The 22,413-nt window shown below is 35.5% G+C and overlaps 1 protein-coding gene across 6 annotated transcripts in view; it reads left to right on the top strand.

The window, feature by feature from the left end:
* The window catches only part of LOC130678311 (cell adhesion molecule Dscam2), a 235,765-nt gene that overhangs the window by 167,046 nt on the left and 46,306 nt on the right, over nt 1-22,413 (top strand). For all 6 annotated transcript variants that reach the window (XM_057485477.1, XM_057485474.1, XM_057485472.1 and 3 more), the window contains exons 2-5: nt 3,907-4,257; nt 5,938-6,102; nt 12,831-12,977; nt 20,882-20,999. In XM_057485477.1, coding sequence (XP_057341460.1) covers nt 3,907-4,257; nt 5,938-6,102; nt 12,831-12,977; nt 20,882-20,999 — 781 coding nt within the window. The remainder of the gene's footprint in view (nt 1-3,906; nt 4,258-5,937; nt 6,103-12,830; nt 12,978-20,881; nt 21,000-22,413) is intronic.

Here is a 22,413-nt window from a genome sequence, read left to right as displayed (position 1 = left end):
AATATGACTTTGTCTATGCACACATAGATAGAGTTAAATATTGATATGAACAGATCTTTACGCTTTTAAGATAGAATAATTTTTGGATATGACTATATTTACGCAGATGCCACGAAATCTATTAAACAGATCTAGTTATTTAGTATGTATGCTAGATTCAAGCAGAAATAAAGAAATAAAGAGATTTGCACTATTTTGAATAAAAAATTTTTTCAGCTAATGTAACACTTATTATATTTTGTATGTATGACTTCATTATCTCAGATGACCAAAAGAATAATGTTAATCTAGTATCCAATACCTGGTAAAAAGTTATTCTCATCAGCAATTAGATACGAAACCTTTTTGAATTTCATTTAATTGAAATGTAGTTTTCCTTATCATTAAACACAAATACTGCAAAATCTACGGAAGACCTGAAGTTCAATGATTTATTAATTATTATTCGGACATCACATCGAAATTATTCGGGAAACAGTACGAACGGCAGTATAAATTTCTCAATACTTGAGTGAACTATATTTAAAAAAAAAATATTTGCATTTTCTAATCTTTTAAAAACAATTTATAGACAATACTTCAATATTAAAATTTTTTCCAAGCAAAAAAAAAACACATATATACATGATGTAGATAACTATTTAAATGAACAATTGTGTAAGGGGAGTAAGACTATTATAATTTATAACAAAAAGTTGATAGGTGAATGTACTATTCGGAAAATGAAATTGAAGAGGAAGACTTCAACCTCTTGGGAAATTATCGGTGTCTTCTTTAATGCCTCTTTTTTCCTAGCCCTTCTTGTTGAGACGATGAAACTGTACACCCAACCTCTTGGTAGTTACGTCTCTCGTACTTCCACAAAGATATGTTACGTAATACTAAGATACAAGTAAATATTAAGCCATTATATAAGCTAACGGCTGAAAGTGTAAACTGTGCCGAAGTAGACATTTCAGGCCTTTAATATACTATGGGCTAAATAACAAGCTATAAGAGGCATCGAACTTATTAATATCAACCTTCTATTTCTATTCTAATTAATATAGCAAACACTCATAGCCAGCTATTACCATGTGAAAAGAGCACTCTCTATTCTTATCATATTATTAATCTGCTTAATATTAGTATATGTTTCAATACAAATGATTTATGATTCAATTAGCAATAAGAAAAATACTTACTATAACTCGAAAAAGTTAAAAATAATACCATATCTATGATTTTGTAGGTTAAATGTATTCTAGTTATCAATGTGTTACTAACATCTGTTTATTGCATACTTCCTTTTAACCGTTAAAATTGACCATACATCGCCCTACAACTCAGTGCTTAAAATATCTTCAGAGTTGACTTACCTATTTTATTTTTTTTTTGTGTTTGTTTGATTTTGTTTTTTTTTTTTTATCACTCAAACTACTGTTCAAACTCACTGTCTCTTTTTACAAGTTAAATTGTGGACAGTTGCAACAGTTCTTACTGTCCGCAAAAGTTTTATCTTGACAATAGAGTTACTAGTTGCAAAACATTTACTTAAAAGTTTTGAAAATACTTTCTAGTTGATTTTTTCAGATTCTAATATTCTAGAATCATTACTACGTGATTCTAAATTCTTCATATTTAAAAATACATTTTGTTTAAAATAAACTATGATATGTTATATAAAAACAAAGTTATCACTGACGTTGTAATATTCTCTTTTCATTTAGAACATTAAGATCTTTCTTTATCGTAAGATTCTTTAGTAAATATTTTATGTATTAAGTACTCCGACGGAAGGTTTAAGTATTATAAGAAACATGTCTGAAGAGGTTCAAGTTTATCGATAGTAGAAATTAGAAAGTATGCAGAAATCTGTACTTGAATGATGCTTGAAATGTCTGGATATGCTCTTATAATTTTAACGACGTGATACATTCACAAAATTATCTAGCAAACCATTATACAAGTAACTTAGATTATTTAAATCTGTTTTCAAATTAACAGTGTCATTTAGATAAATGTACACCATCTCACTGATATTTCTCTTAAAGTAAACCATCTGAGAACAAGTATTTTTGCGAATTTCCGTACATCAGAGGGTTATCACAGCAGATTTCGAGGGCTTTTGTCGGTACAGAATGGAAACCGGCCAGTTATAATATCAAAACGATTGGCAATATATGTACTAAGCTGAAAGACAAAGTTGACGAAGATTTTATGTCTGAACTGGTTTATGCTATACCATGTGAATGTGGGAAGAAATACGTGGGTCAGACTAAACTACACCTAAAAAATAGGACTAATCAACATCGTCTGGATTGTCGACCAGTGAACATCTTGAAGAGTGAGCAGACGGCGTTAGCACGGCATCACTTCGATACTGGCCATAATTTCGACTTCAGCAGTGTTTCCATTTTAGATAGGGAAGACAATTACTTTAAAAGAAATATCAATGCGATGGTGTACATTTATCTAAATGACACTGTTAATTTGAAAACAGATTTAAATAATCTAAGTTACTTGTATAATGGTTTGCTAGATAGTTTTGTGACTGTATAACGTCGTTAAAATTATGAGATTGACTTATTGAATTTCAGAGGTAAATTGAATTTTATCAGTTATTATTAATGAATTAACAGATTATTTATTTATTTGTTTATTGTGTGCTAGTATTGTGACGAGTATTTATAATGTATGTTGAATTTTAGATACTGTGTGAACGGTTTGAATATTAATATAGAGGGAGCTATTTCGCGGTTAACTGTCCACAGCTGTGCACACACACAACTGTGGATGTTTAGTGACTAAGATGGTGAGATTGATATTAGACCACTTCAACTCAACTGTACAATTTTGTTATTAGTTTTCAATAGCTCACTTGATAGAATTGATTAATTATTAAATTAATTATTATATTAATTTTTGACTAATTTGTTTACCGTAACCTGTACTCATGAGATATGACAAGAAATATAATATTAAGTAGACGATGCCAGGATACGTGTACTATGGTATGAATGTTTATTTACATATAATAATGTTTGAAATTGTCTATAAACTGTACTATATTTCTGTTTTGTATCTTAGATTGCCTGATGAAATGCAAATAAAGTGCACGAAACGTCGCAAGAAATAATTAGATTTCCTGGTGTTTTATTAAATCATCCTATAACCTCCAATTTGTAATTCACCATCTATGTAATCACAAAGATCCAAATAATTTATTATAAGAATTCATGTAGGAAACCATGAGTATCCAGATTCCCATATGGCAAACCCACATAGGAAACCGTGGTTACTTAGATTCCCATTTTGACATGGTGCACATTCCCATGAGAAATTGAGGCAAAAATCCACATAAGTTTCCATACAATTCCCATATGGCTTTGGAATAATTTGAATTCCCATAGGAACCCATGTGAGAGTCTATTTCGGGATCTATGCTGGATTACTACATAGGAAGCCACATAGGAATCCACCTAAAAGCACCATGTGGGATCTTACATAGAAATCTAGGCAAGATTAATCACGTTATTTTTTGGTACTAATAAGAAGAGAATTGAAAAAAAAAAAAAATACTTTTCTAATCCTCAACAAAAACTGGAAAGGTCAGAAACTGGAGTATGGTCAATAACTAGGTACTTTACCATACGTAGATTTTCTTGCCTTTTTATCCAAGTTAACATTGAAATGGATCGATTTATAATTACATGTATTTCGAACAACAAATCTGGTGCTTCGAAATAATTATTTCTAAACCATTTGATTTTGATATTCATTAAACTGGGCCAAAAAAAATCGACTGTTTTTTTTTTTTCGATACTGTGAAAATATTATTTCTGATGACCAAAAAAATTATTGTGCAAGTTTGAGCCCTTAATATTGATATAGCTTATACTTATATTTAAAATAATAACTTAACAGGGGTAGCTGCGGTAGTTTCCTCGGCCGGTGGTCATGGTTTTGATGCTCATCTTCGTGGACCAAGTTTTCTTATTGAACCACCATCCAGAATTGAATTCTCAAATTCAAGTGGCGCTTGGCTAGACTGCGCTGCATCCGGCAGCCCAACTCCAAACATCGACTGGTCTACCGCCGATGGACTTCCGGCCGGTGACGTACTCGGTGTTCGAAGAGTGCTCAGGAACGGAACCCTTGTACTTCTTCCGTTTCAAGCAGCGGCATTCAGACAGGACGTTCACAGTGCAGCTTACAGATGTGTGGCTAGTAATTCAGTTGGTCGGATACTCAGTCGTGATGTCCAAGTTAGAGCAAGTATGTCAATTTCTTTGTTTTAAAATATTTTATGAAAATGAAATTTACCTAAATTTTTCAATTAAATAATCGGAAATATCTTCAAACAAAATATCATAGATGACAAAATTTAATTTTAAAAAATAAATACTCATGATTCGAATTTTTTTATACAAAAAAAAAAAATCGGTCTATCGGTTGACCCTGCGGGCCAGCCCCACAACTTCCCGCTGTTTTCGAGCTTCTAGAGCTCGAAAAGATTCTCGTGAATACATTTTTGAGCTTTTCGAAAATACTTTTGTATGATGTTGTTTTCGAAAAAAAAAAAACGTTTTTTACCATTTTTTCTTCAACGATATCTCTCAAACAAATTGATCGATTTAGACGGTTAAGTTTGCAATCGACGCGTTTTATTGAGTTCTAAGTCTGATCAGATTTTGGTATTGATTTATGTAGTCGTTTTTGAAATATTTCAAAAAAACTAATAAAATTTTTTTTTTTATTCTTTCGGCAACGGTTTCTCTCGAAAGAATAAACCGATTTTGATGGTTGAGGTGGCATTTGAAGCGGCTTATCAAGTTTTAGAGGTGAATAGATTTTGAAAATCCATCGAGCACATTACAAGTTATCCAAAATAAACATTTTTGAATAAATTCTATTTTTGGAATAACTCCGAATGCACCCTACCGATCAATTTCAATTTTTTACAGCTTTTAGATGTTAACAAGCCGTGTCAAATGCCACCTTGGTAATCAAAATCAGTCTACCCGTTCGAAAAGTACCGATATTTACATACGTACGTACATACACACATACACTCGGACATCATCTTGAAATCAGTCAGAATATTTTCCTAGAACCTCAAAACGTCAAGATCTCTTAGAAATTTGATTTTCGAAAATCGAACCGAAACCAATAACTTCCCGAATTTTTGAAAATTTCCAATTTCCTTAGCGGGAAGTTAAAAATACATGAAAATGTGGAAAACAGTTGACCCTGCGGGCCAGCCCCAAAACTTAACGCTTTTTTCGAGCACAGCGAGCTCAACATTATTCTAAATACCTTTTTAAGCGCTTCAAGCTCAAATATATTCTTTAATGCAACAATATTTTTAAGTTCTTCAAGCTGAAAAAAAGTTATGTCGTGCTTTACACTACGACACTCCGAAAAATCAATAATAATTCGAAAAACAAGTAACTCTTATATTTTTTGCTTACGATTATTATCAACAAAATGCATAGATTCAGGCAGAAGTAAAAGTCCCATCAACAACAGAGTCTTTGTAAAAAGTCGCGCCAGGTGGACGTTTAAAATTTATCACATATTGCATGGTCCATAATTTTGTTTAACAAAAATAATGGTAATCACACGAAACACCAAGTAACTTGGATGTTGAAGAGTAGGAGAAAATGAACAGGGTTGAATAATTGATATGCCAGGAGGTTATAAGTTTAAGAATTCACCTTCGAGTATTAGCTTATTAAATCACGATAATTCAGTTTCTTATTTGTTAACATGAATAAAATGTGATATCATCGTTATTTAAATGATTATATGTAATATCTTGACGTAATGTAAAGTCAAAATGATCGAAAGATATATCAAAAATATAACATCAATCATATTATTTTTATAATGTGTAATTTCATAAGCAATTCACAAAGTAAACTATAATTGTAACGGCGTTTAATTTCGTTGTAGTTGTGACTCAAGCGTATACAGTTGATGTCGAAGTAGTTGAAGGAGTATCACGAGGCTGCACGGCAATTATGAGATGTGTTGTTCCAAGTCACGTAAAGGATCTTGTGCGAGTAGTATCTTGGTTACAAGAGCCAGCGTTCCATATATATCCATCTCTTCAAGGAGGTAATTTTCTATTTTTTATCGAACTTTATATTATTTCTCATTACAACAGTTCTCACATTGTAAAAGTAACCATAAAATTCACAAAAAATGAATATATGAATGAAGACATTTTTACTATCTCAGCATGGAAATAATTCCTATATTTACATACGCATGATTTCTATGCTATGATAGAAATTTTGAACTTCCTGATAAAAACTTCCCGCCAAAGCCAGTTAATTACTGAACGATAGCGTAACAAAGAAACAATGATGTATTTTAAATATGCAAATTCAATTAATAAAACCATAAGAACAATGGCTTTTTAGTATACTAGAGAAAAGACAAAAAAAAAAAAATTCCAAAAAGTCTCAAAAAAAAAAAAAAACCGAAGAATAAAAATTGAAACTTGTTTTTTTGTGTTTGAAATTTTTTTTTTAGATTTATTAGAATTTTTTTTGTCTTTTATTTATTTTTATTTATTTACTTGGCTATGAAGTTTATACTTCTTGCAGCCATCCAAATACATAATACATTACAATACAGTATAGTATAAATATAGTATAAATTATTAAATTATCATCTAATATCATTCATTATAATACTATTCATTTTAGTATCATTTAATATCATTAATTACAATATCATTCAATACAAATTAGCTGGTTGTACTTAAAAAATGTTCAAAACACGATACACGAAACTCTTGAAATGTTGATTTATTTGTGCAATTTACTGGTAGGATATTCCATGCCCTTATTGCACATACGATTAACGATTTATCATATTGAGCACCTCTTTTCCTTGCATTTGCTGAGTAACCAACGCAAAAATTGAAGAAAAGTTGAAAAAAAATGATTTTTGAATTTTGATTATGATTACACAATTAAAGGAACAAAACTTGTTCTTTTAATTGTTTAGCAAAACTTTGATTGATCACCCCCAAAGAATAGTTCAATAGATCAATTTGAAAATTTACAGGGTTATTGGGGGTACATTAGGCTAAATATTACCTGGCAATATTAGTTTTTTCATCGATATTTACAAAGTAGAGGTTGATTTACTAAAAAACCAAAAAAAGTCATTTTCTTGTACTTACTTCTAAGGAATGTTAAAAATAAAGAAAATTTTTTTTTCAAAAAATGATGAAAAGGTCTTGTAGGGAATTTATTCAAGTTTTTAACGCTGCCCTCAAATTCACTGTGTGATCATTGGTACCTAAAATATCGATGATCAAAGCCAAAAAGATCATTTTTTGATTGCAAGCTGATATCTCTGCAACAAATCGTCCAACGAGGTAAAAAAAAGCTAAATTGAAGCTGAATAAATTTGCTAAACGACCTATGCATTGGTTTAGTTGAAAGAATTTTTCCACGGTCCGTGGGCTCTTCGGTAAAAAAAAAAAATTTTTCAATTTTTTGTCGAACGGTATTTCTCGAGTTGGCGCAATAGCCGGAGCTCTTTAAAAATTTTGATAAAAACGCACCAAAACTAGAGATTTCAACTTGAAATTTTATAGCTTAAAATTTTCAAGCTATAAAATGCTGTGATTCAAATCTCGATACGATTATTTTTCATAAAGTTACAGTCTTCCAAAAATCACTAAAAAATTTATAAAATTTTTCTGTTCTTTTAATTTTTTGCGTTAGTGTATAATAAGGCAGTAGAAATTATATATGATTTTATATAGTTTCATACAATTATATAAGCTTTTATATTTTCATATCATATGATGTACAATTTTACATAATAATTCATATAAAACTATATAAAATTATCTAAAATTATTGGAAAAATGGTGGTTGGAAGGTATAGAGAATATAATATTTGGGATCGAGAATAGGATAATATTTGTAACACTCTATTTAACTTTATTTAACAATGAATAACTATTGAAACAATACAAAATACAATAATAATAACTGAATGAACTTGAATAAATGAATGTATATATTTAAGTAATGTGATCGTCACGAGAACTGGATTGACACTAAAGTTGACTATTGTTACTAGTAGACCCAAAAGTACAGAGAGTACCTGAGGTCATAAACTGGACCCTTTCCAGCTACTCTTCTACGCCTACACTTATGTTAGTGGATATATATATAGATGTATATATATGTAGATGTATTGGTGTCGTTGCTTTATACCAACACACCTCTTCAACGATACCTGCTCAGAAATGTTAGTTTAATAAACCGCATTTCTCGGCAATCGTTCTAAGCTTGATATCTCTGACTGGCTTTGTCATTATATCCGCTAATATATTTTCGGTAGGGCAGTATTCGAAAGTAATGATCCCTTTTTGATACATCGCATTGGCATAATGATATTTAGTGTCGATGTGCTTTGGTCCTGTTACTATATTTTTTATTCTGGACCATTTTCAAACAACTTTGATTGCTTTCCTATATTTTTATCGGCAGTTTACTTTTGTGTTGTAAATCTTCCAATAAACGAATCAACGAAACTCCTTTTTGGCATGCCTCTGCTAGCTCTACGTACTCTGCTTCGGTGGATGAGAGTGAAACGCAGGCTTGCTTTCTGCATCCCTAGCTGATTGACCCTCCGAGTATTTGTAATATGTACCCGCTGTTGGATTTTCTGTCGGAGCGATTTTCGGCCCAATTCGCATCTGCGTAGCCAATCAACTGACTCATATTCGAGTCCGCATTTAATTTCAATTTCTTATTTTTTGTTCCCTGTAAATATCGTAGAACTCTCTTCACCTCTGTCCAGTCTGTTGTTGACGGTTTTACGTCATGTTGACTTAAAATGTTTACACTTGCCGCAATGTTTGGACGAGTATTTACTGCAATGTATAGGAGAGCCCCTATAAGCTGCTGATACCTGCCGCTGTCCTGCATTGTATCGTCCGTCCTTGTCTTAAGGTATCCCGGATCCAAGGGAATCTTCGATGGTTTTGCATCTTGTAAACCGAAATCGACTAAGACTCTTTCAATATACTGTTCTTGAAAGATAGAGAAAACATTTTCTTCTCTTTCTATTTGTATACCTAGGTAATGTTTTAAATTACCTAAGTCTGATAATTGAAAGTGTCGATTTAGATTTCAGCTACCGATTTAATTTCTTTTGATGTCTTTCCCGCAATGAGAAAGTCATCAACATAGACTACAATAAATATTGTAGCATCTCTTTCAACTTTTATATATAGACATGGATCCGCATCACTTCTAACGAAGCTAAGTTCAATAAGAACTTCATGAAGCCGTTCGTTTCAAACTCTGGCCGCTTGCTTCAATCCATAAATGCTTTTTATCAGTCGACAGACCATATTCTCCTTGCCTCGTATTTCATATCCTTTTGGCTGCTTCATAAAAACTGTTTCCTTTAGTTTACCGTTTAGGAAAGTAGTTTTAGCATCGTAATGCTTTATCACCATATTCTCTTTACCTGTGATTGTCAGCAATACACGAAATGTCGGTTGTCGTACTACTGGTGCAAATACCTGGTCATAATCTGTCCCGTACCTTTGTGAGAATCCTCTTGCCATGAGTCTAGCTTTAAATCTGTCCACGACCTTGAGCATTTCTTTTTACTTTATAAACCCATTTGTTGCTTACTACATGTCTATCCTTTGGTGCTGGCACTATTTCCCACGTTTTATTATTTAAGAGAGACTTCATTTCTTCATTCATAGCCTCTGCCCATTTATTTTTGTCCGGCCCCGACAATGCTTGCTCATGAGTTTTTGGTTCTTCAACCGATAATTTAGCGCTGGCTACGAATAAATTAGGTGGAACCCCTTTATTTGGCCGTTGAGAACGCCTCGGCTGATTATCCGGTATGCGCTCCTCGTTCTGCAAAGCCTCTACCGCAACATTGTCTTCTGGATTTTCTTGTTGACCTTGGTGACCTCGATCTTCATGATTTCTATCATTCCTTTTTGAAAGTCTGAAGAGAACTTCACTCGTTTTATCTTCTGTGATTTCTGATTCAACTAGTTCGCTGTTATTTTCGACTGGTAAAGGAATTGATCCTTTGCCAGTTGAATCGTTCGTTTTTTCGTTCAAGAAAATAACATCACGACTAATTATTAATTTGTTAGTACTTTTATCTTACAGACGATAAGCCTTTGACTCCTCATAATACCCAACAAAAATTAATTTTGTAGCTTTCTGATCTAATTTTCTTCTTTTCTCTTTTGGTATGTGCGCGTACGCTTCACACCCAATTAATCTTATAATAGTAAGATCCGGAATTTGCGAAAACCATAACTCGTATGGTGTCTTCATTGTTGCCTATGTTGGTAATCTGTTCTGAATAAAATTAGCCGTAGCGACCGCTTCACCCCAATACTTATTATCGAGGCCTGCATCAATTAGCATGCATCTTGACATCTCTAGTAAAGACCGATTTTTCCTCTCTGCAACTCCGTTTTGCTCAGGCGAATAAGATGCAGTGAGTTGTGTTTTGATACCTTCTTTTCTTAGATAATCTTGTAAGTAGTTATTTACATATTCCTTACCTCGGTCCGAACTAATAATTTTCAGTTTTCTTGATAATTGTGTCTTGGTAAGTTCAATATAATTCTTGATGCATTCTGTCACTTGATCTTTTGTCTTCATTAAATAAATTTTAGTGTATCAACTAAAATCATTAATGATGGTTAAAAGATACCTTTTTTTGCCTGGGGTTATTGTCTGCATTAGGTCACAAACATCTGTATGTACAAGATCGAGAGGCTCCTCGGTCTTGCTCTTAGATTCCTTTGGAAAACTTTTCCTTGCCATTTTTCCCTTTATACAACACTCACAAATATTTGTGTTTTTCTTTGCAGTCCGTAATTACTATTCCTTAAGCTAGACCTTTTTCGGTTAAGCTCTTTATTGCATCCAAATTTCGATGCCCTAAACGTCTGTGCCACACGTGTACTCAGTCTTTACTGCACTTAGGATTTATTTATTATCAACGCCATTTCGACCGTATTTAGCTCGTACAGATCACCATAAGGTTTTACAACAGCTTTCAACTCCATGTCCTTGAAGATGTTGCATTGTTCGCCTTCGAGAATAATTTTATAAACATCTCTAGCTAGTTTCATTATTGACATTAGATTCGAGCTTAGCCTGGGAACGTATAGAACGTTGTCAACCATAATTTTCTTTATTTCAGCGTTGTTAAGTTGACAGTTTATGGCGCACTTCTCAATTCCTTCGACCTGGACGTTTACCTCTTCATCTGCAAGACTAACAAAGCCCCTTTTTTCAAGCTTCAACGAGACGAAAAAATCCTTTACGCACGCCATATGGCTAGTCGCCCCCGAGTCCAAAAACCATGTGCTACGTTTTTAATGTCCTTTACTTTAAAACATGCATTTTTTGTCTTTTGTGACAGCCCCGTATGTGCTTTTGCCATATAACACTGATTATTTTCGGTTATCTGATTCGCGCTTGAATTACTTTGTTTCTTTTTCCATGCCTTATATTTATAGCAATCTTTCTTTAAATGACCAGCATTTTTACAGAAGAAACAAACCTTATTATGCTTTTTGGCTTTATTATCTTAAATCTTCATTGCCGTTTCACTGGTTTCGGTGTTGTGGACAGCATTACTTTGACGCCTCCTGAATTCGTAAATTATTTTGCCCTTGACAAACTTTGATGTGAACTCGTCTGATCTGCTCTCAATACTCATAATGAGTGGATCATGAGTCCGGTCGACTGCCAAGTAAAATTGATGCAACCGTTCTGTCCTTAAAGCCTTCACCGCATCCACTTAACTTATTTGCTATTTCTAGTAAACTAGTTACATGCTTTTCCGCATCACCTCCTTCCGGCGAACTTGATCGGAATAATTTTCTAAATAATGTTATTGTAGCTGGTACAGATGACTTACGGTGATGAGTTTCAAGCGTATCCCACGCTTCCCTAGCTGATCTGGATCCCACAATGTGTTCCAATTGATTGTCTTCTACGAGAAGTCCAATTGTTGCACGAGCGTCGTTATTGTGTTCTTTCCATTTGTCAGTAATCGGCTCTGGTTGCGGATCCTCAATGACGTACCAAACTTTTTCTTTAATGAGAAGTAATTCTTACTTACTCCTCCACGTTTCATAATTATCATCATTCAGTTTCTTCATGCTCCACAAGTCAGGCATTTTTAAACTTTAATGTATTTACAGTTTTATAGTCACTCTTTAACACTTAAGTCTACGAAATATTAAACACTCCCCAATTAAACTTTAGATTCACGATATTATATTCTTTATGAGCCTAGGCCCATAACCTATTGGAAGAATGGTGGTTGGAAGGTATAGAGAATATAATATTTGGGATCGAGAATAAGATAATACTTGTAACAGTTTATTTAACTTTATTTAACAATGAATAACTATTTAAACAATACAAAATACAATAATAATAACTAAATGAACTTGAATAAATGAATGTATATATTTAAGTAATGTGATCGTCGAGAGAACTGGATTAATACTGAAGTTGACTATTGTTACTAGTAGACCCAAAAGTACAGAGAGTACCTAAGGTCATAAACTGGACCCTTTCCAGCTACTCATCTACGCCTACACTTATATTAGTGGATATAAATAGAGATGTATATATATGTAGATGTATTGGTGTCGTTGCTTTATACCAACAAAAATTATACATGATTCACTACAATTATATAAAAAAAGTTTTTCCCGGGATGAATTTTAGTATTATCAAACTCTTGTCGTAGAAAATTTAGCACATAATTAATGTAAAATTGTATGCTTAAATTTACAGATGGTAAATTCCATTTGCTACCAACAGGTGAACTTTTGATCCATGGTCTCGAGTTCAGTGATCAATTCTTGAGTTATAGATGTAGGACGATGCATCGGCTAACAAGACAAGTGGTCGTAAGTTCTTCAGCAAATGTCAGAATAGCAGGTAATGTCACTCCATAAGGTTACTTTATTAGGAACTAAAAAACTCCAAGTACACTCAAATATACAGACATTAATAAGTAAATACATATATGTATTCATTAAACATATATACATAATTCAAATTAAAGTAATCTGTTTTGTCGCACGACTGTTTTGCCGTGATTATATCGTCAAAAATTGTGATAATATTAATGACAAAAACGGTAAAAAGTTTGCAGTAAAACTCAAGTTGAATTTTATTTAATGCATGAAGACCGAGCTGTCCCGTACAAAAATCGATGTATATCTGTCTTAAAATTACTAACTTAAAAATCTAGGTACTAATTTCATAAGAGCAAAGAGTGGGAAAAAGGGTGTACATTTTAGCGGTAGTAACGAAAAGTTCGGAAGTGATTGGTAATGCGGAAGGAAGAGAAGAAATAAGGGGCATTACGGAAAATGGGCATGAGCGTGGGTGTAGCGTAAGCAGGACGGAAGAGAAAAGGAATGACGACACTAGACGTAGGAAAGTTGGGAATGGACAATGCAAAACTCAAGGGTCGCCAAGTATGGTAGGTTTTTGGAGAACAATAGGCAATAAAATTAAGAGGGCGAACTTAAAAATACGAGTAAAATATTTTCAAATAACTAAAATACTATTGATAAAAAAAGAATCTACGAGAGGCTTATGATAAAATACTTTGTAACTCACAAACAAATATGTAAGAAAAATGAATATATAAAGTAAACCTAGTGCTTGTGAAAGATTTTACTGCCTTGAACATCTGCTAGCAACGTGTTAGAAAACAAAAAATTCTTAAGAATAAAATTAAACATTTAGAAAATATAACTAAAATATTCAAGAGTGAAATTTCCAAGGGATTATTTAACGATGGGCAATAAATTTAAGAATTTAAATCTAGCACTAAAAATTGTATATTTAAATTAAAGTAAATTTGAAAATAAATTAAAAATAAATTAAAAAATAAAAGTTTATTAATTAGCGCTTGAATATGCCGCCCCCTTGAACCATCAAAGTTCACAAGAGGAAAGAAGTTGCACGATCGCTCACTCCAAAGGTAGTGGACACAACTTCTTGGTGCACCGCTTATACTCGCCTCTGCTGGTCTTCACAGTAGCCACCCGCACGATGCCATCTGGTCCGGGGTGCATTGCGATGATGCGGCCTACAGCCCAGGCAAGTGGTGAAAGATTGTCCTCGTAGAGCAGAACAAGATTGCCTACTTGTCGATTGGGATCCAGGAATCGATGATGGAGGCTGATGATGCGGTTCAGGTACTCACGATGCCAGCGGTCCCAAAAATGCTGCTTCAGCTTCTGAGCATGCTGCCAAGCCGAAAAGCAGTTGGCAGGAATATCTATGAAGTGTTCTTCGGAAAAGCTTGTCAGTGGACCATCAGTTAGGAAATGACCGGCGGTTAGAGGAAGCAAGTCGTTGAGGTCAGAGGACATAGGAGAAAGTGGACGGGAGTTTAATATCGCTTCTATTTCAATGACATAAGTTTCCAATTGATCATATGTTAATAACGTATCCCCAACGGATCGAATCAAATGAGTTTTAAACGATTTCACGGCCTCTTCCCAAAGCCCGCCGAAATGCGGTGCCCTGGGAGGTATGAAGTGCCAAACGATCTTGTTTTCATCAAGAAACTCTTTTATTGAGTTTTTATAGTCTGTTGAGTCAAAGAGGCTTTGAAGCTCGCGATTAGCTCCCTCAAAATTGGTTGCGTTGTCTGAATATATCTCGACTGATTTTCCCCTTCTGGAAAATAGGTGACGGAGACTTGCCAAAAAAGCTTCAGTAGTGAGATCGCATACTAGCTCCAAATGCACGGCCTTAGTGACTATGCATACATAGATTGCTACATAAACCTTTATCTTTTTTTGATTGCGAAACCGCTTCTCTTTTATGAAGAGAGAACCACAGTAGTCAACTTCAGTTTTAAGAAACGCGCGCGAGGCCGTCACGCGAGCTCCAGGTAGTAGGCCGGAGCCGTACCTAATAATCAGCCAACCTGGGCTTGGCGCGAAAACACGGCAAGCAGCGGTGTAGAACCTTGCGTACGGTGCTTCGCCCATCGGCAACCCAATAGGTTTGTCGCAGAGAATATAGTGTGGCCTGAATACCAGCGTGCATGAGACGCTAATGCTCACCACGTATAATTATGCCCGTAATGTGATGAGAACTAGGTAATAGGATAGAATGGTGAATGCCTTTAGCCAATTCTGAGTGCTGAAGTCGTCCACCAACCCATAACAGACCAGCTTCATCAAGATAAGGTGTTAACGGAATCAACCTGCTAGATTCAGGAAGATTTTCCTTCTTCTGAAGGCATTTAATTTCCTTTAAAAAGGCCCAATATTGAGTGAGCCTCATTATGAAAGAATGAGACTCTGAACTTTCTCGAGGAGTTAAAGTGCCAGCACGTCGCTGGGCTGTATTTTTAATGTTATACAGGAAACGCAACACGTAAGCGATTACTCGCTGAAGTTTGCCGAAAGAACTGTACCTTTTAAGGACATTTATACCTCTAGAGTTCAGTGCAAGGCAAGTAATCAGTTCTTCAGCATTTGGTTTGATTTCAGGGATATTGATCGTTTGTAGGACTCCTTGGGACCAAAAATCTGACTTGAGAGTCAACCAAGCTGGACCTCGAGGCGAGAGGGTATTTTCAATAATCTCGGAAAGAAGCTGGCCTCGTGAATTGAAATCAGCAGGGTTATCTTGGGATGACAAGTGACGCCGATGACAATGGGGAGTCATCCTCTGTACGTCAGCGACTCGATTCGCTACAAAGGTTTTGAGACGATGAGGAGAAGTTTGCAGTCAATGTAAAGTGATTGTCGAATCTGACCATAGATATACGTCATCCAATGGAAAGTAAAAGTGACTCACGCACGGCCGTATATAAATTTGCCAAGAGCACTGCACCGCAAAGCTCTAAACGAGGCAGGCTGATTGTACTGACGGGTGCAACGCGGGATTTTAAGCAAATCAACTGTACTTGCACGGCGCCCTCACGAGTGGTGGAGCGTAAGTACAGACATGCGCCGTAGGCCTTCTCGCTTGCATCGCAAAAGCTATGAATTTGGATATTTACGATGCCAGGACATATAAGACATCGAGGAAAGCGTAGTTTTTCAAGCAGAGATAATTGCTCTTGATAGGTGATCCACATCTCATGGATGTTCTGGGGGATGGATTCATCTTAGCTGACCCCAGATTTCCAGCAAAGCTGGATGATGATTTTAGCATAGACGATGACTGGACCCAGGAACCCCAGTGGGTCAAACAATTTGGCTATTTGAGATAAAATGATTCTTTTCGTGAATAATTTAAGTTTAGATAGGTTTACGCTATAGAATAATGTATCTTCCCGAGAGTTCCAGTGAATACCTAGAGTCTTCACAGTGGCCTCTAGGTCGAGAGACATGTGAGTGGACGTAGGATGCTCGGGGTAATTAGAAATCAGAGTGGGAGAGCTTAAAGCCCATTTTCGTAGATTGAACCCACCTTTCTTTAGTAGTTCATTAAGTTGATCCCGAATTAGGGCAGCCTCGGTAAGGCTATTAGCCCCTGTGAGGACGTCATCAACATAAAAGTCTCTCACTAAAGCAGTGGCTGCTAGAGGATATGAGTGACCCTCGTCTTGAGCTAGCTGATGTAGCGATCAGACAGCCAAGTGAGAGGCAGAGGCCGTTCCATAAGTAACAGTGTCAAGAGTGTAGGTATTTATCGATGCCTGAGAGCCATTTCGATAAATAATTTTTTGGTATTTAGTGTCGACCGGGTGGACACGAATTTACCGATACATTTTTTCAATGTCTGCGGTAAGAGCATGAATATGGGACCGGAAACGAGTAAGAATGACAAACAGGTCGTCCTGAAGCTTGGGACCGACCATTAAGGTGTCATTTAACGAGAACCCCGTTGAAGTTTTCGCCGAACCATCGAAAACCACTCTAATTTTTATGGTCAGACTATCCTGCTTGATAACGGCATGATGAGGAAGGTAAAAGCCCACAGAGGTATTCTCCTCTCCTGGGACTAGAGACATATGATGGAGCTCTTCGTATTCGGTTAGAAACGCCGAATAATCGCGATGAAGCTCCGGATTTCGGGCGAACTTATTTTCCAAAGAGTGGAAACGCCTGAGGGCAGTTGAGTAAGATGATCCCAAATTTTTAATTCTGTCATTAAAGGGCAATCTTACTATGTACCTGCCTGAACTGTCCCGCGTGGTGTGAAGCATATAGTGCTCCTCTCAAGCCCTTTCCTCGGCGAAAAGGCTTTTAGAAGATGAAACTTCTTCAATTTCCCAGAATCGGATGAGGTCCTGCTCAGAAGCAGAGGCGCGAAGACCCAGGTGGCAGACAATGCTTCGAGAAGGAGGCTGATGGCTCAGCTCACCTGCTACAATCCATCCCAACTGGGTTTTTTGAAGTACAGCATTGGGATGATCTTTTAAAACTATCTGACCTACACTTAAGAGTTTATAAAATAGTTTGACTCCAATTAGTGCATCGATTGCAAAAGGTTTGTAAAACTCTAGATCGGCTAAGTGGATATTTTTCGGAAGTTCAAGCGAAGAATGATTGATGGTAATAGACGGAATAGATGTACTGATTTAAGGTACAACTAGAAATTCGACTGTCTTCTGAAATTTATTGTGACGAGATTTAATGGTAGCTGTAGTAGCATGCTTAATGATAGTCGATGTACTATCAAGACCAGAGACTGCAATGTTTACTGGTTTGCGCTCCAAGTTTAAGAATTTTGCAGTGCTCTCGGTGATAAAGTGAACTTGAGAGCCTGCGTCAAGAAAGACTCTGCAAGTTTTAATTTTTCCCTGATTATTCACTACGTCTACAAGAGCTGTGGCTAGTACAGCTTCAGAAGATAAGCGAGCATCCAAAGCTACCGTAGATGACACCGGAGAAGACGAAGCTGGAACCTCTGGTGCCTTTGACCCTATGTTATTTTGCTTATCAAAATGCAAAAGGGTGTGATGCTTTTGTTGGCAATTGCGGCAATTTCCAGAGGAGCACTGAAAAGTGCGATGACCTTTACGAAGGCAGTTGTTGCACCAACTGCTCTTCCTGGCAGCTTCGTAACGCTGATATGGGGTTAAAGCGAGGAATTTAGAGCAATTGCTAGTATAATGATCACCCTCGCAGAAAAGACACCGGTTTTGCGACGTTGTTGCCATATACGCCTTTTGAGGGCGCGAGTTACCTTGCTGGTTAGAATATTTAGGCCTTTCCTGAGCGCCAGAAGACTTAGAAGATAAAGTCTGATTACTGGTTTTTTCTAAATGAGTCCGTCGGTTGAGGAAAGCAAGCATTTGCTGAAGAGTTGGGTTAGGAATGTCGTTGCTATAATCTTCCCACCGTTCTCGAAGGTTGCCGCTGAACTTTCTGCGGAGTGTTGCGATTAGGATGGAGTTCCAGGAATTAACTGGTTCTCCCAATGACTGAAGGACGCGAACATCCTTTTGGACGCAATCCACAAAGTCTTGCGCTGAAAATTCTTTGGATATGTCAGGTAAGTCTAACAACATATCTACGTAGCTGTCGCGAATGAATTTTCGATCGTCGTACCGCTCTTTAAGTAGATTCCACGCTATTTGATAATTTGAATCAGATAAGTCTATCGAGGCCACGACACGCGTGGCATCGCCGTACAGACAATCTTTTAAATAGAATAATTTGCGGACGGGTGGTATGCTTGGGTCATGGTGGACCAAAGATGTAAATAGATTACGGAAATCTAGCCAGGTATCGACTGACCCGTCGAATTTAGGTAACCCAATGCTTGAGAGACTTGAGCTGAATTGCGGAGACACTGCATATGCGTCATATTCTGATGCGGGAAACTCGGTGGTTGAGAATAGGATGGTTGAAACGCTGTTTGAAGAGGATTCAATTGTTGGGGACCCATTGAAGATGCATTTGACTGTTGAATGCCAGCTTGCTGAGTTTTCAAAGGTTGTGCAATAGGTTGAGGAGGTGGATCCGAAATTGGTTGGGGAGGCGTTGGCACAGCATTAGATAGTGCTGCTGTATTAAGTTGCTCGATTGTCTGGTTTTCTATTACCACACTATTCGAATCAAAAGTAGGAGAGTTCTCGCGATCAGTGGCTCCAGTAGTTTCGGACTACTTGGAGTTTAATAAAGGGTCAGATACACGCACTCGGCTCGATAAGAGATTTGTAGCAATCGAATATGACTCGAAATATAATTCTTTAAATTCAGCCTGATAATTATCAAGCTCATCACTCTCGTCAAGAATTTTTCTAGCTCCATTTGAGCGAGCTCGAACTTTAATCTATTTACCTCCGCCTCTTTGTATCTTTTTTCCAGAGTAGGAAAATCAGTCACGGGATTAAATGATTTAAGAAAATTTGAATAAGAGGTTAAAGATCTTTTAGCACCCGCGGGTTTATTCGTAAAAACTCTTATTTGATCTTCAGACATTTTGCAGAAATAACTCGGTAATTAATATGCCGAAATTTTGGAAAAAATCAACAAGAGAAAATGCGACACAAAATAGAAGCGATATAAAAATTGCAAATGATATATAATAGAAAGGATAATTTTGGTGGCTCCAACTGACTTACTTGTCTGTTAAAAAGAATCGATGTAGTTGATGGTATACTGCTGCTATCAGACCGCTAATGAAGTTGACTCGCTGTCGCTGACTGCAGGCAATAAGTTGAAGCGTAGTTGGATGACGAATCGTCGTCGTATGTCCGGAACTGGAAGCCAATCGATAAAGATCGTACTTGATTCACTTTTAGGAAAGTAGTAACTATACACACACTCGCGAGTTTAATTGAATATATTACTTGTTCAAAATGACTGCGTATAAATAAATGCGCGTACTTGCGCCTGTCGTACACTCACGATAATAATTTGAAGAAACTATGCAATTACAGTGAAACTTGTAAAAAATAAAATTTAAATAATTTCCGAATAATAATAAAAAGAAATTATTAATTTTTTAATAATATCCGGTTTGAAGGACCAAAGTTTTGTCGCACGACTGTTTTGCCGTGAGAATATCGTCAAAAATTATAATAATATTAATGACAAAAACGGTAAAAAGTTTGCAGTAAAACTCAAGTTAAATTTTGTTTAATGCATGAATACCGAGCTGTCCCGTACAAAAATCGATGTATATCTGTCTTAAAATTACTAACTTAAAAATCTAGGTACAAATTTCATAAGAGCAAAGAGTGGGAAAAAGGGTGTACATTTTAGCGGTAGTAACGAAAAGTTCGGAAGTGATTGGTAATGCGGAAGGAAGAGAAGAAATAAGGGGCATTACGGAAAATGGGCATGAGCGTGGGTGTAGCGTAAGCAGGACGGAAGAGAAAGGGAATGACGACACTAGACGTAGGAAAGTTGGGAATGGACAATGCAAGACTCAAGGGTCGCCAAGTATGGTAGGTTTTTGGAGAACAATAGGCAATAAAATTAAGAGGGCGAGCTTAAAAATACGAGTAAAATATTTTCAAATAACTAAAATACTATTGATAAAAAAAGAATCTACGAGAGGCTTATGATAAAATACTTTGTAACTCACAAACAAATATGTAAGAAAAATGAATATAGAAAGTAAACCTAGTGCTTGTGAAAGATTTTAGTACCTTGAACATCTGCTAGCAACGTGCTAGAAAACAAAAAAATCTTAAGAATAAAATTAAACATTTAGAAAATATAACTAATATATTCAAGAGTAAAATTGCCAAGGGATTATTGAACGATGGGCAATAAATTTCAGAATTTAAATCTAGCACTAAAAATCGTATGTTTAAATTAAAGTAAATTTGAAAATAAATTAAAAAGTAAAAGTTTATTAATTAGCGCTTGAACATAATCTGTAAGTCATTCTTTGTTCAGATCACAGAGGGGTCATACCACCAACAATCCTGGAGCATTCTGGAGTTATGTACGTTGGTCAAGACGAGTCAACATCCTTGGTCTGTGTAGCCAAAGCTTGTCCCACACCTGAATATAGGTATTTATTTCTTACGAAATTTCTCGTCCCAATAAATAGTCGAGTTCAATCAAGCCCTCCAGAAAAACGGAAAGTAGACATTAAATTTACCCTAGATAGTAATTCTTATATTTATTTCGACGTGAATTTTACTATTCCGTTCGCCACACACATCTCTTACTCAGTAACATGTTGCCAAAAGAATATTTGAGCTCACTAAAATGCCGAAAGTAACAGTTTCATCTAATCATTTAATGAATAATCCAAGACTGAAAAACACATACGTCCAGTCCGCTGGGAATATGACTCTCAGACATTTTTCTTAACGTACCATGACTATACTTACAGCTTTTCTTATTGCTTAATGATTTTAAATAATAACGACCATTATCAAGTAGTTCTGCTATTACAAATGGACCTCTAAACTTTGGATCAATTTTCGTCTGATTACGCTTCTTAATTTTAATTTAAACATAATTTACAAATTTTCTATTTTATTATCCAGTTCAGAAATCCAAAGCAGTGACAAAAGCTCTCAGTAATATTTCTTCAACATTATTTTAAATTTTAGTATACGATCTCTTAAGTATGCCTTTCATAATTCTCTTCAGCAGTCGTTTCACCATGTTCGTATTTTCGTCCACCATAGATCCTCACACCGTCAATGACACCCCTGCATGCCACATGCAGTCCAATAATACCATAGTTGCCTCCAAACGAAAAATGATCCCTTTTGTTTTGATACTCGATATTTCAGGTACTAATGTCTAATCAGGTACAAGACTCTTTCATCATTTTTTGGATAAAATTTTGTTTTTATTTTAAACATCCATTAGAAGTAAATACAAAGAAATGACTTTTTTGAGTTTTCAGTAAATCAAACGCTGCATTGTAAATACCGACGAGAAGACTAATATTGCCAGGTTTTTTTTAAGCTTAATGTACCCTCAATAACCCTGTAAATTTTTAAGCTGATCTGCCGAACCGTTCTCTGCAGTGATCGATAAAAGTTTTGCAAAAGAATTAAAGCAACAAGGCTTGTTCCTTTAATAGTGTAATCATAATAAAAATGAAAAAATCATTTTTCTTTTACTTTTCTTTCATTTTTGTGTTGGTTACTCAGTAAATGTAAAGACAAGAGAAAAAAAAATCCAGAAAATGTTAGAATAAAAAAAAATTTCCGGACCAAAACCAAGTTTCAATTTTATTTTCTTTGACTTTTCCCGACATTTTATGGAATTTTTTTTTTTCCTCACATTTACTGAGTAAACAACACAAAAATGGAAGAAAAGTAAAAAAAAATTTCTTTTCATTTGGAATATGATTACACAATTAAAGGAACATAACTTAAGCTGAAAAAATTTTTCCACGGCCCGTGGACTTCTTGGAATCAACAAAAAATTTTGAAACTTTTGTCTCGTGATATTTCTTATGT

Source organism: Microplitis mediator, chromosome 1 (genome assembly GCF_029852145.1).
Source record: "Microplitis mediator isolate UGA2020A chromosome 1, iyMicMedi2.1, whole genome shotgun sequence".
Taxonomy (NCBI): domain Eukaryota; kingdom Metazoa; phylum Arthropoda; class Insecta; order Hymenoptera; family Braconidae; genus Microplitis; species Microplitis mediator.
The sequence above is the reverse complement of the archived record's forward strand: the minus strand, read 5'-3'. Positions and strand labels throughout refer to the sequence as shown.